The sequence below is a fragment of the Pyrus communis genome, chromosome 10, assembly GCF_041283825.1.
Source record: "Pyrus communis isolate YQ-2024b chromosome 10, ASM4128382v1, whole genome shotgun sequence".
NCBI lineage: Eukaryota > Viridiplantae > Streptophyta > Magnoliopsida > Rosales > Rosaceae > Pyrus > Pyrus communis.
In genome coordinates this window covers 23,364,539-23,380,598 of record NC_142574.1, presented here as the reverse complement: position 1 = coordinate 23,380,598, position 16,060 = coordinate 23,364,539, and the positions used below count along the sequence as shown (strand labels likewise).

Sequence of the window (16,060 nt, the reverse complement as noted above, 5' to 3'; positions counted from 1 at the left end):
ATTTTAACAGTCGTCTCTTTCCTGTGAAGAAAGAGTGAGAGTAAGGCGCGAAGAGAGTGAAAGAGAGCCACAAGAATGGCGAAATTGTGGGGCGTGCGAAGACTGCCACTTCCACAAACCAAACGACACGAACAACGCAATCCCAAACCAACGAGGAACAAAAAGAAGAAAAGCAAAGAGTAAGCAACTTCTGCAAGTTTTTTCGTTTCCTTCCACTCTAAAAATCTACCATTATTTTTATGAGAAATGGAAATTAAAATCGCTGAAATCTTTGTGGGTTTTGATTCTTGTGCAGAAGGGTATCTCCGTTTCTGGGTTTCTCGTTGAGAATCGATTGGAATGGTGTGTCAAATTTCGAAACTTTGCTTTACATTTCTGGTTTCTATTTGTGATCTTCCCATGAAAATGTAGTATGATGATGAATGCTGCTCCTTTAGTGTGTAGGTTAAGGAAAACTATTGTGCTTTTTCCGAAAAGACGATATTTTAAAGTACTCTAAACTACTGGAGGTGGATTCAAACTTGGGTGCTTAGGGATATCGTTGTAATCTTTTTAGATTGAAAACACAGTGGATAAAATGAGATCCCATAAGTTTCTTTTTTTCCGTGGTCGGTGATCTGATGAGCTTATTACCTACTGAACATGTAAACTGACTATTGTGGATTTTGGTATATATTGTCCAAACAAAAATGTGAAAAAGGAGATGTATTTTACTTGCATTCCAGATTTTAACTGCTTACTGAAAGGGAAAAGAAAGCATTGAACTGATTAAGTGGTAAAACCTTTAACTGCTGCAGGCCAAGCCAGTGACCATTGTTGTTGGTTCTCATGTTTGGGTTGAAAAACCAGAATCAGTTTGGATTGACGGTGAAGTACTAAATATTAAGGGTGATGATGCTGAGATTCAAACTAGTGATGGGAATAAGGTAATGCAGTTGTTATTGTTTTCTTTCTGCCACAAGAGTTGTTATTATTTTAAGTCTGAAGCTTTTGGTCTTATTCATTTGTCTTTAAATCCAACATTTTTCTAATTTATTATTTGCTAGTTTCAGTTTTAAGGATTTTGGGGCTTTGATCTTCGTTGGTATTTATATGATTTTGTACATGTTGGGTTCATTACGAAGAAGTAGCAGTTGTGGTGTGATATTTCTTTATTTTTTGTGTTTTTGGCTAACCAAAGAGATAGTTAAGAACTGGATTTCAAGCACGATAAGATTTTCTCTCCATTTATAGACATTGGTATTTTAGTGCTTGTTAACACAGCTTTGGCCAGCAGTTTTCTGCATTGTTCTAGCTTCTGCTTAGAAATACTAAGATGTTATTTAAGAAGAGATCAAATCTGCTGTTATCTTTTTTGTGTTGGATGGTTCTTTTTCTGCATGGTCTATATCATTGTGGTTTGCCCCTTCCCTATCATTTTTCCTTCTCCTCTTCTTCTTCTGCAAGATTTATTATGTTCTCCTGAAAGACTTCATAGACATATAATTTTTATAATTTTGAGTTTCTCGCAAGCAATTTATGCAGATCCGTTATCATTTTGGGACTTACTGAAAGTCTCTTCTTATTAGAAGCTTCTGTTCGATATTTCCATCTTAGTTTCCTTATGTGAAAATGACTCCTTGAGTCATGTGCCAAAATGTCACTTCATATGCAGCTTTACTGAAACACCAATTTGTTTATTTGTTCAGTCGACCTACTTTCATTTTGTCCAGGTTGTAGCAAAGCTGTCAAAAATATACCCAAAAGATACAGAAACTCCTCCTGATGGACTTGATGACATGACTAAGCTAGCATACTTGCATGAACCTGGAGTGCTTCACAATTTGGCAACTAGATATGAGATAAATGAAATTTATGTAAGATTTTTCTCATCTTCTGTTTTGAGTAAAATAATGTACACCCTGGTGAAGAAAGTGATTAATCACTGCAGCTATGGGCGTCTCTGTTATAATACTTTGACATCATGGCAGACTTACACTGGAAACATTCTCATCGCCATCAATCCATTCCAAAGTCTCTCACATCTGTATGATGCTCATATGATGGAACGGTATAATGGAGTGCCATTTGGAGAACTGAGCCCTCATGTTTTTGCAATAGCAGATGCTGCATACAGGTGAACTATGTTTCTTTTGCTTGCTACTCTTTATCTTTAAATGATGATGCAGTTATTTAATTGAATTTCCTGAATGTGATCAGGGAAATGATTACTGAGGGAAAAGGCAACTCGATTCTGGTTAGTGGGGAAAGTGGAGCTGGTAAGACTGAAACAACTAAAATGCTTATGCGCTACCTTGCCTATTTGGGTGGTAATGCTGCAGCTGAAGGGCGGAGTGTTGAACAGAAAGTTTTAGAAGTAAGCTGTTTAGCTTGAACTGTATTTCAGCTTCTAACATTTTTAGTCAGTCTAGTGAGATCTGAACCCTTGCATAACCATTCATTCCCATCACTAAGAAAATGATATTCAGTGTCAATATTTTATTAATATTTTTTCTCAACTGGGTTGTACCATTCTAATTTTTGTTGTTGTTGTAACTTACATGGTACAGTCAAATCCAGTTCTTGAAGCATTTGGCAATGCTAAGACTGTTAGAAATAACAATTCCAGGTGAGAAATTGTTAAATGCTTTGAGATTTTGTGTTGTTTCTGCTGTTGTTAGGTTTGTAGGCTCAGCATGTCTTTGGATATGCTTTCATGTCTTATATTTCATGGGCATTCAGTGTATATTAAAATCAGGAGTAGAAAATAATATGGGTTTGCATGTGCACCTAAAAACCAGGGTTGCAGTTGTTTGTGATGAGATTCCTGGTGGAAAAAAAAAAAATACATTGAAACTTTCGTAGTCCTTTCCTAACTTTTTTTCTCTTGAATATATTGGTGCAGCCGCTTTGGGAAATTTGTCGAGATTCAATTTGATAAACGTGGTAGAATATCAGGGGCAGCCATTAGAACATATCTCTTAGAGAGATCTCGTGTTTGCCAGATTTCGGATTCAGAGCGTAACTATCACTGTTTTTATCTCCTTTGTGCTGCTCCACCTCAGGTAGATAGCTTAATTTTCTACTTTAGTGCATATCTATGATATTTTCAAAAATTTCCTGTTAACAGATTTAATCTCATCAGGAAACAGAGAAATATAAGTTGGGAGAACCTAAATTATATCACTATCTGAATCAATCAAATTGCTATGAACTTGATGGAATAAGTGATCAACATGATTATCTCGCCACTCGGAGAGGCATGGATGTTGTTGGAATAAATGCAGTAGAACAGGTATTTTTTATTTTATTTTATTTGAATGTGATATTTGTTTACTGCTAAGTTAAGTATCATTATACCGAAAATCTGGGAATAATTTTGTCTCATCTCTCAGGAGGCTATTTTCAGAGTTGTAGCTGCAATTCTTCACCTTGGTAATATAGATTTTGCCAATGGGGAAGATAATGACTCATCTGTTCTGAAAAATGATGAATCCCTTTTTCATCTTCAAATGACAGCAGAACTTCTCATGTGTGACTCAAGCTTTGCTATAGACATAATTCATACTTTTCTCTTTCAATCACAGTGCAGTTTTGATCTGTCTTATTCATATTTCAGGTGTAATCCTCGGGCATTGGAAGATGCACTGTGTAAGCGTGTAATGGTTACTCCAGAAGAAATTATTAAAAGAAGTCTTGATCCCCTTGGCGCAACAGTTAGCAGGGATGGATTGGCCAAAACTATATATTCTCGTTTGTTTGACTGGTAACATTCTATCTTCTGAATCATTTTCACTCAAATGCTTACCGTGGAAATGTAGCATCTAACAATATTGGTTTTTTCGATTTATTTATTTTCCTTTATATCTTCAGGTTGGTGGATAAGATCAATTTCTCAATCGGACAAGACCCTAGCTCAAAATGTCTGATTGGGGTTCTTGATATATATGGTTTTGAAAGCTTCAAAACTAACAGGTAATGATTGACTACAAAATTGTGGTATGCATAGATATATTTGGGCTGGAATCTGCGTGATTAAGTTCTGTGCATGTAACAAATACAAAACGACATTGTAATCTATACTAGACTATTAGTACACGTAAGGAGACCTATCACTACCTACCATCGGGTGACTTGAACTTCTGACCTGCACTAAGGTACTTGGGAAATCGTCTGTATTGCTGAATCCAAATTCACTCAGTTATAGATAATAATAAACGAGGGTATGAAATTGAGCTAGAACAATGAAATTAAATTTAGCTAGAATCTCACTGAGTATTTTCAGTCCTAACTTATTATGTTTCATTAATGCAGTTTTGAGCAGTTCTGTATTAATTACACTAATGAAAAGCTGCAACAACATTTCAACAAGGTACGAGGTTAGTCATACTTGAAAACTTCAGTTTTAAGGAAATTTTTTTAATGTATCATCTAAGTGTTATGATTTGATTCAGCATGTATTCAAAACGGAACAAGAGGAATACACTAAAGAGGAAATCGATTGGAGCTACATAGAATTTGTGGATAATAAAGATGTCCTGGATCTCATTGAACAGGTCTTCTTTTTATTCTCTCTCCCTCTCTCTCTCTCTCTCTCTCTCTCTCTCTCTCTCTCAAAGTTGTATAAGCCTTTATTCTAAAAACAGAGACTTGTCCCTTTCCCATTGATGCATCGTTCATGATATTAGAGTGTATAATTACAAACGGCCATGTCTATGGGGCTTCATGTTTGTTGTTGCAACCTTTATTTTGGACCCCAGCATGTCTTTTCATTCCGTGCTAATAATTGTTAAAATTCTGCATGTGTTTCTGAATGGTTTATTCGGCCTTATTTTAGTGTATTTCTGATTTGTTCATCCAGCAGTTAAATTATGTAGTATACTGAATTAGCTGCCATACACTCATCACTAATTGATTTTATTTCTGCAGAAGAAAGGTGGGATTATTTCTCTACTTGATGAAGCTTGGTATGAACATCTCTTATTCTTGACTGCAGTTACATGCACACACACACTTGCACATATACAAAGTGGTTCTTGCTCAGATACTTCATATTAGGTGAAGTTAAGATAGAAAATATCCACGTTCTTCACTGATATTGCACACACATGTGGACAGAGATTCCTGCTCGGATACTTCGTATTAGGTGAATAGTACATCTCCAGCTTTTTATGAAATCATGACACTCTTCTTATTTTCATGCCCAAAAGAAAAGAAACTGCCTTTATATAGTATGGTTTGTTCTCTTATTGGAACTTCGTAAGATTTATTTTATTAGGTAGTATGTTCGAAGACCCTATGTACACATATGTGTGTGCACACTGGCATGTAAATGGAGAGAGAGAGAGAGAGAGAGAGAGAGAGAGAGGTAGTATGTTCGAAGACCCTATGTAGTATGTACACATATGTGCATGTACAGAGAGAGAGAGAGAGAGAGGTCTTAAATCACTTGGATGCAATTTATGACATTCATCTTTTTGAAGACCCTATGTAGTATGTATACATAAGTGCATGTACAGAGAGAGAGAGAGAGAGAGAGAGAGAGAGAGAGATGCAATTTATCACATTCATCTTTTCCGATCCCACCATTAGATTAGATGTTCTACCCTGCTTTTCATGCATGCCAGGTTTAAATCAATCAGATACTGGTTGCATCTAATCCTTTGACTCCATTGTTCTTTTATCAAACATTATTGTAAAACTTAAGTTTTCAATAGTTCATTTAAATTTCTACTCACATTTTTCTTGGATAACATTGTCGCATTGCAGTATGTTTCCAAAATCAACTCATGAAACATTTTCAACGAAGCTGTATCAGACATTCAAAGATCACAAACGCTTCATCAAGCCAAAACTGACCCGCTCAGATTTCACCATTGTTCATTATGCAGGAGAAGTGAGCTTGGTTCCTGTGTTTTGCACTGAAATCTATCTTTTGTAATGTGGTTTCCACTGAACTTTGTTAACTTTCTGCACTTCTTTTTTCAGGTACAATATCAGTCTGATCAATTCCTAGACAAAAAAAAAGACTATATTGTTCCTGAACATCGAGACTTGTTGAGTGCTTCAACATGTTCTTTTGTAGCAGGCCTTTTCCCTCCACTTACTGAGGAGGCAACCAAATCTTCCAAGTTCTCATCCATCAGTTCTCGTTTTAAGGTATCTTCTATTGAGGCCATCTGCCTACAATTGTGGTCTCAGAAAGAATGAATATTGGTGTTTTGGATTGTACTTTAGAAAATACTGGAAAAGCAATTACTCATGTTTTTCCAAGTGTCATGAGATGATTTAATTCATAAAGGTGAAACCTAATTTCTTGACCTTATTGATGCAGCTACAACTCCAACAATTGATGGAAATACTAAATTTTACAGAACCCCATTACATAAGATGTATAAAGCCGAATAGTGTCTTAAAGCCTGCTATATTCGAGAATGTTAATGTCTTGCAACAGCTACGTTCTGGTGTAAGTATAACGTGAATTGTGTGTTATGACTTATTATGAATTGGTGGCATTAAAACTTCGTCATCTGCGTAGGGTGTTTTAGAGGCTGTGCGAATAAAATGTGCTGGATACCCTACTTACAGGAGTTTTTCTGAATTTTTAACTCGATTTCGTGTCCTGGCCCCAGAAGTTTTAAAAATGGAGTAAGTTTCAACTTATGCATCCATTTTTTTTTTTCACATTTTCGTCTTCAATCTCATTGCTATCTTTTCTGGTTTTTCAATGGCGTTTTGGTTATGTTCCCACTTCTGAACTCAATGCCTATATGATCAGTTGTCCTGAAAATGAAGCCAGCGAAAAGATTCTGGTGAAGATGGGGCTTAAAGATTATCAGGTAATAAGAGCATTAGTGCTTATCAATCTCTCTTACATTGACAATCACATGACAAGATTCACAACAGAAAATTATGGACCTCCAGATATACTTGGCTTTGCCTTGGTGTTTCAACAGAATTATCATATACTAAGGAAGCTCCGAACCTATGACGATTGTTAATTGGATTAGCTATGATGCATAACCCAATTGAAATAACTGAAAACAGAGTGAAGAGGGAATAAGGAGGGGAGGAAAGAAAATAGGAAGACCAATAGAAATTCAAGACACAAAATTGTTCTGTAAATAATGAATTTTCCCCTAAAGAGTTTACCCATGGCTTATTTATAGAGGCAGTGTGAAATACCTTAAAATCAAAGATTACGTTTACTTGCAAGATATCTTTATATATTCAATTAAGCTTTATCTATTTATTTGTTTACTCAGATAGGGAAAACAAAGGTTTTCCTAAGAGCTGGTCAGATGGCTGAGCTAGATGCAAAGAGAATACTCTTACTCGGTGACTCAGCTAAGGTGATTCAAACCCGGGGCAGAACTTGTATTACTCGTAAGAAGTATGTTTCTACACTGGAGGCTTCTATTTGCGTACAATCATTTTGCAAAGGTGAGTGCATAAAAAGAAGAGGTAGCCATTTTCTTGAGATGTTCCTTTTTTTTTTCTTTTTTCATGCAAAATCCTTAAAATTTTAAGTTTTACTGAATGTATTTTGATGGATTTGATCCTCCTCATTCATTTATGTAGATTTCCGTTACCCTAGCAGTTAGTGCGCTTATCAGCTATATATACTAAATACCTTTGCAATTACCTGCATATACTTGCTAGTTTTATATAATACAATATTTCACAAGTATTTCGTTGTTATGATTCAGGAGAACTGGCTCGCAAGTTATTGAAGCTCAAGAAGCGGGAGATTTCTGCAGTTAAAATTCAGAAGACTGCCCGTAAACGCCTGGCGAGAAAAGATTATCTCAGAATAAAGTTCTCTTCGACTATCTTACAGGCAGGCGTGCTGGCAATGGCTGCCCGTGATGAATTTAGATATAGGGTTAATGCGGCAATTATTATTCAGGTGATTATCCAGCTTCCTCCGTTGCTAACTTTCTATATACAATATACAGAGGTGCTTTTCACTTTTTCAAAGAATTTGTCTTAATGCCTTACTTGGAAGACTTTCTACATGCAATGTACAGAGTTTCTATATAAAATATACATAGTTTGAGAAAAGGCTCTCATCTTGGTCCTCCTTTGTCTTACAGACAGGTTTACGGGCAATGGCTGCTCGTGAAGATTTTAGATGTAAAGTTAATGCGGCAGTTATTCAGGTGACCTAGTTTCTTGTTTCTCTATATTACATATTTGGTTGCTTTTCACATTCCCAAAGGATTTGTGAAACATTTGGAGAAAACCTCAAAATTAAATTCTCCTCAGTTGTCTAAAGAGAGGTTTACGGACAATGGCTGCTTGTAATGATTTTATATGTAGAGCCCAATCTAAGCTGAAAGTTATTGTTCAGAACTTAAAGAAATATCAATAATGCAGCACCAAATTTATTTACTTCTAAGCTCTTACTAAGAAATCAATGCTTTGCATATGAATGATAAACATTATGCTAGGGTTACTGGGGCATCAAATATCTTCACTTTTAAATCTTGTAATGGAACTATCCTTTCTACATGATCAGAAGCATCATGAAAGATAATATCTTCACTTAAAATTCGTATTATGAACTCAATGTTTTACAGATGACTATTGTACTTTCTCCGAGTTCAGAATCTTCATGCTAGGCAGTCCCTTTTAAATTCTTTTACTGAATTATGCTAATTTGTGCAGACTGGCTTGGAAGCAAAAGGAGAAGAAACAACAGAGTTGGAGTCCTCCGTGCAAGCTAGTGTGAGCAAAGTTGAAATGTATTTGTTGCTTTAATATCAGGTTGCACTGATAGAAATTAAGAAATATCAAAGAATATCCTGATCAACTTGTTGAAATCAATACATGGCACTCACAATAATGTGGCACAAAGTTTCTTTACTTCTCAATTCTCGTAATGAAATCTATTTGTTACAGACGAGTATTATACTTTGTATAAAGTCAGGAGCGTTATGTCAGGTGGTGCTTTTTTTTTACTTTTTACTAAACGTTTAAATAATTTTTGCAGACTGACTTGGAAAAAGAAAAGGTTAAAGAGGCAACAAATGCGGAGTCCCCCCTGCTTACTAATGTAAGCAGAGGTGTTGAAATAGATGTGTTGTCTAAAAGTCAGGTTGCACAGGTAGAAACTGAAGACGCATGCTCTATGACCAAAGATCTTTCAAGTCCTGATCAAAATGCTGAAAGAGTTAAAACTCTTACTGCAGAGGTTGAAAGTCTGAAGGTAATGATATCGAACTAATAGATGAGGGAATTAACATTAGGTTTATGTCAATTTTGTTACCATCTTTTACTGGCTTAGGAATTGCAGCATCTACAAATTGATACTCCTGTCTTTTTTCACATAGGCCATGTTGCAAGCAGAAAAACAAAGAGCCAATGAGTGTGAAAGGAGGTTTGTAGAAGCTCGGGTATCAAGTGAGGAAGGACGTAAAAAATTAGAGGAAACTGAAAGAATAGTTCATCAGCTTCAGGAATCTTTGAACAGGTAGTACAAATTATACTCTCTCTGTATTTCAGTTCTCATTCATTTTGTGTATGTGCTTGTCTAGTTTCTTCACCATAGAAAGGAATCAAATATAGTTTCTGTATGTTAGGACTATCAAATCCTATTTGTTGAAGCGTGTTATAGGTTTTTCTTTAAAAAATAATTCGATTCACAATCACTGTAATGAGATAACCCAATCTAATTTCCTTTAAATCATTAATTAAGATTTCTTTTTCTTTGGGTACATGATGCATTAAGCTGGAAAGTACCAGAGACGGAGCGTTTCAGTGATGGGAATTTTGCTTCTTACTTGTTAAGATTCGTGCATATATGACAACTTACGATCATTCTAATGATGTTTGTAAAGCTGCTCATAAATTCATTTGACTAATACTAAATATAATCTAGTGTGTGTCAGGATGATATATTGCATGTCAAACCAAGTTTCGGAGCTGAAAACAATCTTATCTACCGCGTCCAAGTCAAGTTCAACAACTTCAGGACCTTTTGTTAGACATGAAGGGTTTGATAGCATTTCCAGTAACTCTGAATGTTCATCCGCCGACTCAGATTTCACTTTTCCAGCTCCAGCTACAAGTTCAGCTAACTTTTCCTCTCTCGGCCCCAATTCTATCCAGCTTATAGTTCAGGACGTTTCAGGCATAGAAGTTTCAGGTTAGCTCAGTTCTATGCATTTTAATTTTCTGGTCATATGTAATTTTAATCCAGAACCACCATCAATTTTCTAAGTGAGTTTGCATTTGATCCCACTTTGTAAGTGATTTCACAAAAGACAATGGTCCTATATGATAAAAGGGCGACCCTAGGCCAACAAGGCTCCCTCCTTTGCGAGGGTCTAGGGGGAACGTGTATCGTACGCAGCCTTATCCTTGCTTTGCAAAGAGGCTGTTTCCACGACTCAAACCCTTGACCTTTTGGTCACAACGGTCATGTATCATACATAACATTTAATGTTTCTATGGTGATTTAATTCGCTAAAACTAAGCGCAATCTAGATCAGCTTGTTGCCGTCTTTTATTCAATTGAGAAAAGAATTATTAGAATCTTCTCAAATTTTCTAAAAGATATCATGATTCAGCAGTCATTTCCTTGCACATCATTTTCTCACCTTGCAACTTGGATAAAATGGTTTATGTTTCTAACTTACGAGTTGTGTTTCATTGCTTTATGTTTTCTTTTTTCCCTCGATGATACATTTTGCAGGATCCGAAAGTGAGAAGGAGGGGGCTTTTGATGACTTCTTCTGACGGAGCTTGTTCTAATTATTTTTCTTCCTTCTTGCTTAGATTTGGGTCTCTCATTAAACGTCAGACTTCTGGCACTGTAAATAGATCGCCAGACTTGAACATATACGTCCCATATGCTTCATACAGGATCATAGACCGAAAAGTTTCTCTCAGGATTATATAGATCAATTAGTCAGGTAGCATGTAGCAAAGGATCAAGTGTAGTAAACTTTAGAGTAGTACGTAGTCGGAGCTCATTCACTAACGTCCTTTGTGATTTCATTTCGCCCTGATAACTGGCCACGACGTTAACGTGTGCATAAGAATCCTCCTCCAGTTTTACTGTTAACATTTCACTGTAATTGATTGTATCAGATAGCTTCAATGTGTTAATTTATCTCAACTCAGTATATATTTTGTGGTACTTTTCTTTACAAACAACTGCTTATGTGGAAAACATTTGTGTTGATTCAGATCAAGCCAATTTTCTCGTTTTCTCCTAATTTTTTTCAATGTAACTGTAACACCGCCACGTGGGCATAATCTTTCAAATTTCATGTTACAGTTGGATTCAATAATGTAGACCGAAATTCTGTTTGATGGTTTTCATCAGTGTTCAACGGTGAACTATCCCGAATATACCTATAAATTTTTCTGTATTTATGAGATTTTTCAGATTTGGGATGAGTAAAATCCCAAATCCTTTCATGCGTATGGGGGTGGCAACTTGTAATTTAAAGCGGTTTTGTGAACCATAGACTACGTATTTAAAATAATTTAAAGTACTTTCAAAGCACTAAAAGTGAATGACTACGTACTAGTTTGGTACTGATGTGCATTTATAAAAAATGGATATAAAAAAAACTGGGCTAAAAAAGGTGTTTGACAAATACTTAAAGACAACTTATTTTCACACTTTTAGGTGAAAAGAAGCTGAAAACGGGAAGCAGCAAAAATGAGCTTATTCTCACATCATAGCAGAATCAGTTTTTTTCCAAAACACAGCAATACCAAACCAACCCCGTTTTACATAAAAAAATTTGAAGTGTTTCTAGGTTCAAAAAAGCACATGAAGAAGTGTATGTCCAGAAGAATATGCATTTTTATTGAAACTTTCAATGTGCTTCTAATAAGTGCTTAAAATTGAAAGTTCTTTTGAGCATAAGTGCTTTTTAAATAAGTAGTTCCAAACGAGTCATAAATCTACCCCTAAAACATAAATTTTGCCACTTAATCTCTTGAAATCAACTTGCATCTCACTTTGCCCCTATTGCTAAAATACGTTAATAAACCCGTTAAAACTATTTATGTGGCACACATCTCAACAAACAAGTTGTTCTATTTGTACAACGTAAACAATTGCAACGGATTTATTAACAGGCTTTGGATGTAGAAGCCAAGTGAGACACACAAGTTTAGTCTCAATGGGTTAAGTGACAAAATATGAATTTCAAGGAATTAAGTTAAACGAGTTGAGTTTTAGGGAGGTGTTTCCGTAAACAAGCCATCTGTTTTAAACTACTTTAAATCTACATGGAGAGAAATCGAATATGGTTGTAACAAGGGCATGTTGCCCTAATTAACTAGTCTAATCCACCATTAATGTATGGCTTTATAATAAAAACCACATCAGAAGTAGGCATCACCTATGCTAGAGAGGTGATATACAATGTGATACAGTCTCTAGCATTTCTTGAAATTAGGAGTCTTATACATTATAACCACATTTTCACCAGCTTAATCGTGTTGTGGAAAAATCAACAATAATAGGACACAAAGTTAATTACATTGCTAACACACTTTAATTAATAGAGGTCAGGTGAACCCTCCCCCTCTCTCACTCTTTAAGTAAAAAGGAGGCACCTCTCTATAGTACAACCATAATTACTGGGATTAACGCAAAATCCTATGGAGGTGTTCATCTTAAGGCATATATGCCATTATAATTATATACCGCAAGTCCTGCATAATAATTATACGGAAAAGGATCCTCGTTGGATCCTTTTCCTAGAGATCCTAGGAATTCTGAGATCATGACCGTTTATTGTGCATCGTACGATCAGTTTTTGTTGGGTACTATTTATATTTAATTTTAAATTTTAAATTTTGAAATGATTTCTAACCATACAATGTACGATGAACAATCACGATCACGGGATCTCTAGGATCTCCAAGAAAAAATCCGGCGAGGATCCTTTCCCTAATTATACACCCTTCAAGTGCGCAGTGAGCTTTTTACAAGTCATATGCTTTTACATGTTCCGATATTCCTCCTATTCCCACTGACCACAAAACCCTAGCTAGCTTTAGCTAGTTTCCCATGTCCTCATGTATTACACTTCGTAAGGCACATTTGCTAGACACATCTCTCCTAGAATCAGCAAAAAGTTAAAATAATGTCTTTTTAAGTTTGTACACTTTCATTGCTGAGCAATATCCAGATATAGGTATCAGCACTTTGGCCTTTATTTGTAGTACTTCATATCAAATAGGATCTTCATCTTCTTCTTCTTCTTCTTCTTCTTCTTCTTCTTCTTATTTCAGTGTCAGCTCAGCCAGCTTTCCTCGACCCGAACTACTATAGTTCTCTGATCCAACAGCTCAGTGAGTCTCTCTCTCTCTCTCTCTCTCTCTCTCTCTCAAATTGTGAAATTAAAAGATGGGGTTTTCGTTTTACTCCGATTATAGCATAATTAAATCCGTTTTTTATGTTTCATTTGATGAACTGAACCAGATGTGATATGGAGAGGCTCACTTGAGTACTTGTGGCAAGATATCGATGCTGAAGGGATCGAGATCAATGGATTGTATCAACTTCTTTGAAGGAGAAAATTTATGTGATAATTCATGGCCTACAAGAAACTTTGCATGTAGCTTTTGCAAGAGAGAGTTCAGGTCTGCTCAAGCACTTGGGGGTCATATGAATGTTCACAGAAGAGACAGAGCTAGGTTGAGACTCCTACCTCCAACTCTTTCTTCAGAAATATGTCCTCAAATCCCTAGCCCTAACCCTAGCTCTTATTTTTCTACATCATCATCCTCATCTCTTTCATCATGTCATTCCTTGTTTTCTCCTTCTCTGAGGACTCTGGTCTCTACACCTTCATCAGCTTCATCTATGGATGAAAATAAAAAACCGAGATATGACTACTGGCCGGAAAATCATTTTCCTGATCTGATTCCCAAGAAAGGCATGGGAGGTGGTGCTGATCATGAGGCTGGACAAATATTTAAGGGTTTTGCACAAAGAGATGATGAATACTTCAACAAGATTGATCCGGAGGAAGAGAATAAAATAATTAGGGTTGACTTGGAGTTGCACTTGGACTTGGACTTGGATTTGGACATAGGGTTGCTCAAAGATCACAAGGAGGAAGTGGATCTGGAGCTTCGACTTGGGCATCTTTAGCTGCAATATTCTTCCCTACTTTTGGGGGAATTAGTTAAGTTATTTTAGATTTGAAATTTGCTTTTTTTCCTTTCTTCTCTCAGCAACCCAATAGTAGACTGAAATTATAGATGGTTTGAGAAGGTTGAATTTTAATCATAGATCCATTGGATGATTAAACTTATAGGTTTATGCAACCTTTTTTTTTTTTTTTTTCTGCTTTTTTTTTTCTTCTTAATTTCTCAGTTAATTTGGTTAGTACTTAAGATAGTAATCTACTTCATGGCATGCTCAATTTCTGGACTAATTCAGTCCTGCAAAATGTCTTTAGTCTAATTGATCTTGAAATATTCATTTTTTTCCTTGTTCTAATATTTTATGTGGTGATAAGGTGGGGTTACTAGCTGGTCCTTTTTGGGGTGAGCGTGCATATGGCTAGAGTTGAATGATCTGATATCTGCAGCTGTCTCATAATTGTATTGAATTGCTACACTGTTTGAGATATATCATGATATATCATTAATTGTTTCAAAAGAAACGGGATGCTTGTACAGTTGATGTTCTCGTGTGATTGTTCTCTAGGAAATGCAAACCTGCATCTTCTTTCTCTCTCTTTTTTTCTTCCTTTACTTTCTTGGAAATGGGAAAACTGGAAGCAAAGTTGTATAGCATAGAAAGAGCACAAATTTAAAGGTTACAAGTTCCTGCAAGCTTATTTTAATCTTGTAACTCTCTCCTTTGTGTGCAGTGAGCACAAATTTGATCATAACTGCATATATGTCGAACTGTTAGTATATATTATTATATAACTACATATATAATCATTACATATTGAAAATATTAGACATGTATATACATTTGCTTTATGGGTTTTCTTAATTCGTTGGTTATCACAGTATTCAATTATTCAAATATTGAGCAGTTTAATTAGCTAAGTTAGTTTCGATCAAAGCAAAAGCCTAGCAGATTTAAACCAAGCAGAAGATTCAAATTAATTACTTGCTATACTACGTAGTTGTGAGTAACCGTAACCATTAGATATTAGTAAAAGAATATTAGTTAATAAACAAATCAGAGTCAGAACAGCAATTCTAATTTTACTTCAAGAGAATGAAGATTTTTTAAAGGCTACGCATATTTAAGAAGTTGAAATTATAAGCGCCAATGTCTTCACTTTCTCTAGCTTTAACCCTTTAACAAATCTGTTGTTTACAAAGGGATAAACTGTATTTACAAACAAGTAGTGGATGTTACAATTTACAATCTGAATAAACTTACTCCTGATTAAATCAGAGCTGTAAGCCTGTACCTGCATTCTATTGGATTCAAAATATTTTCATGAAAATATATGAGAAAAAAAGAAAGAACAACATTTAAATATTACTATGACTATAGCCTATAGACAGGATATTGTCATGACTTGTCAGCTGGAGGGAACATTAACATGTAATTTCTGCATCATGATTTGATGACCTGCGTATGTACTTCAAATATCAGAGATATCACAATTGTATGTCAAATTAATGCAAATTAGAGCAAGACATAATTATGAATTGGTTCAATATTTTTGCATGTCACGTATGTGTTGCCTTGTCGAATGTCCAACTCCGGTGATGCAACAAATTGGTGGTTTTGTGTTTTTGCTGTCTCTTTCTCTCTCTCTGCTGCTGCAGAGATTTGCATTTCCCGACTTCTGCTGTTTAGCATGTTCCCAATAACTACCCAGTCTCTCAGCTGCATGATGACCTTCCTTATTTAGAACTTCATAATTTGCTCACTGGAACCCAAAACTAGATAAATGACACCCCACACACACACACACACACACTCTCTCTCTCATCACTATACTAGTACTGCTACCATTCAAGATATGTGCCACCACTATTCAAGATATCTCTTTAATAAATTAAAGGATGTGCTATCCATATTTTTTTTTTTACCTTTTACACATCTTTTTAATTTTTGACGTCG

General features: G+C 35.6%; 2 protein-coding genes across 9 annotated transcripts; both read left to right on the top strand.

Annotated features, from left to right (window-relative positions):
- Positions 1-11,139, top strand: LOC137727928 (myosin-16). 7 transcript variants are annotated; one of them, XR_015952378.1, is made up of 28 exons: positions 1-179; positions 296-342; positions 798-926; positions 1,713-1,856; positions 1,971-2,116; positions 2,200-2,356; positions 2,550-2,608; positions 2,885-3,044; positions 3,125-3,274; positions 3,375-3,511; positions 3,599-3,745; positions 3,853-3,954; positions 4,294-4,351; positions 4,434-4,535; positions 4,909-4,946; positions 5,749-5,875; positions 5,968-6,138; positions 6,314-6,445; positions 6,518-6,627; positions 6,758-6,818; positions 7,245-7,422; positions 7,689-7,888; positions 8,076-8,141; positions 8,650-8,709; positions 8,975-9,190; positions 9,315-9,454; positions 9,863-10,129; positions 10,679-11,139. XR_015952378.1 is itself a non-coding variant. In XM_088677954.1 (28 exons), the coding sequence occupies exons 2-28, from the start codon at positions 340-342 to the stop codon at positions 10,720-10,722; spliced, it is 3,294 nt and encodes a 1,097-aa protein (XP_088534080.1). In that variant the 5' UTR covers positions 1-179; positions 296-339; the 3' UTR covers positions 10,723-11,139. The 7 variants fall into 7 exon arrangements, 4 of the variants coding, with proteins under 4 accessions (XP_088534080.1, XP_068322896.2, XP_088534082.1 ...); XM_088677954.1 differs by having other exon boundaries at positions 9,873-10,129; XR_015952377.1 differs by having other exon boundaries at positions 39-179; positions 1,689-1,856.
- Positions 11,140-13,018: 1,879 nt separating this feature from the next.
- On the top strand, positions 13,019-14,269 carry LOC137727253 (uncharacterized). 2 transcript variants are annotated; one of them, XM_068466109.2, is made up of 3 exons: positions 13,019-13,148; positions 13,246-13,305; positions 13,436-14,269. In XM_068466109.2, exon 3 carries the CDS (start codon positions 13,481-13,483, stop codon positions 14,108-14,110), a length of 630 nt encoding a protein of 209 aa, XP_068322210.2. In that variant the 5' UTR covers positions 13,019-13,148; positions 13,246-13,305; positions 13,436-13,480; the 3' UTR covers positions 14,111-14,269. The 2 variants fall into 2 exon arrangements, with proteins under 2 accessions (XP_068322210.2, XP_088534084.1); XM_088677958.1 differs by lacking the exon at positions 13,019-13,148 and having other exon boundaries at positions 13,175-13,305.
- The last annotated feature ends 1,791 nt before the right edge of the window (positions 14,270-16,060 follow it).

What these genes read in the sequence shown, in the direction of transcription:
- LOC137727253 (XM_068466109.2), top strand. Translation starts at nt 13,481, where the DNA reads ATGCTGAAGGGATCGAGATCAATGGATTGTATCAACTTCTTTGAAGGA.
- LOC137727928 (XM_068466795.2), top strand. An exon ending in ATGAGATAAATGAAATTTAT is followed by an intron (nt 1,857 to 1,970) that starts GTAAGATTTTTC and finishes ACATCATGGCAG; the next exon opens with ACTTACACTGGAAACATTCT. An exon ending in CGTACAATCATTTTGCAAAG is followed by an intron (nt 7,423 to 7,688) that starts GTGAGTGCATAA and finishes GTTATGATTCAG; the next exon opens with GAGAACTGGCTCGCAAGTTA.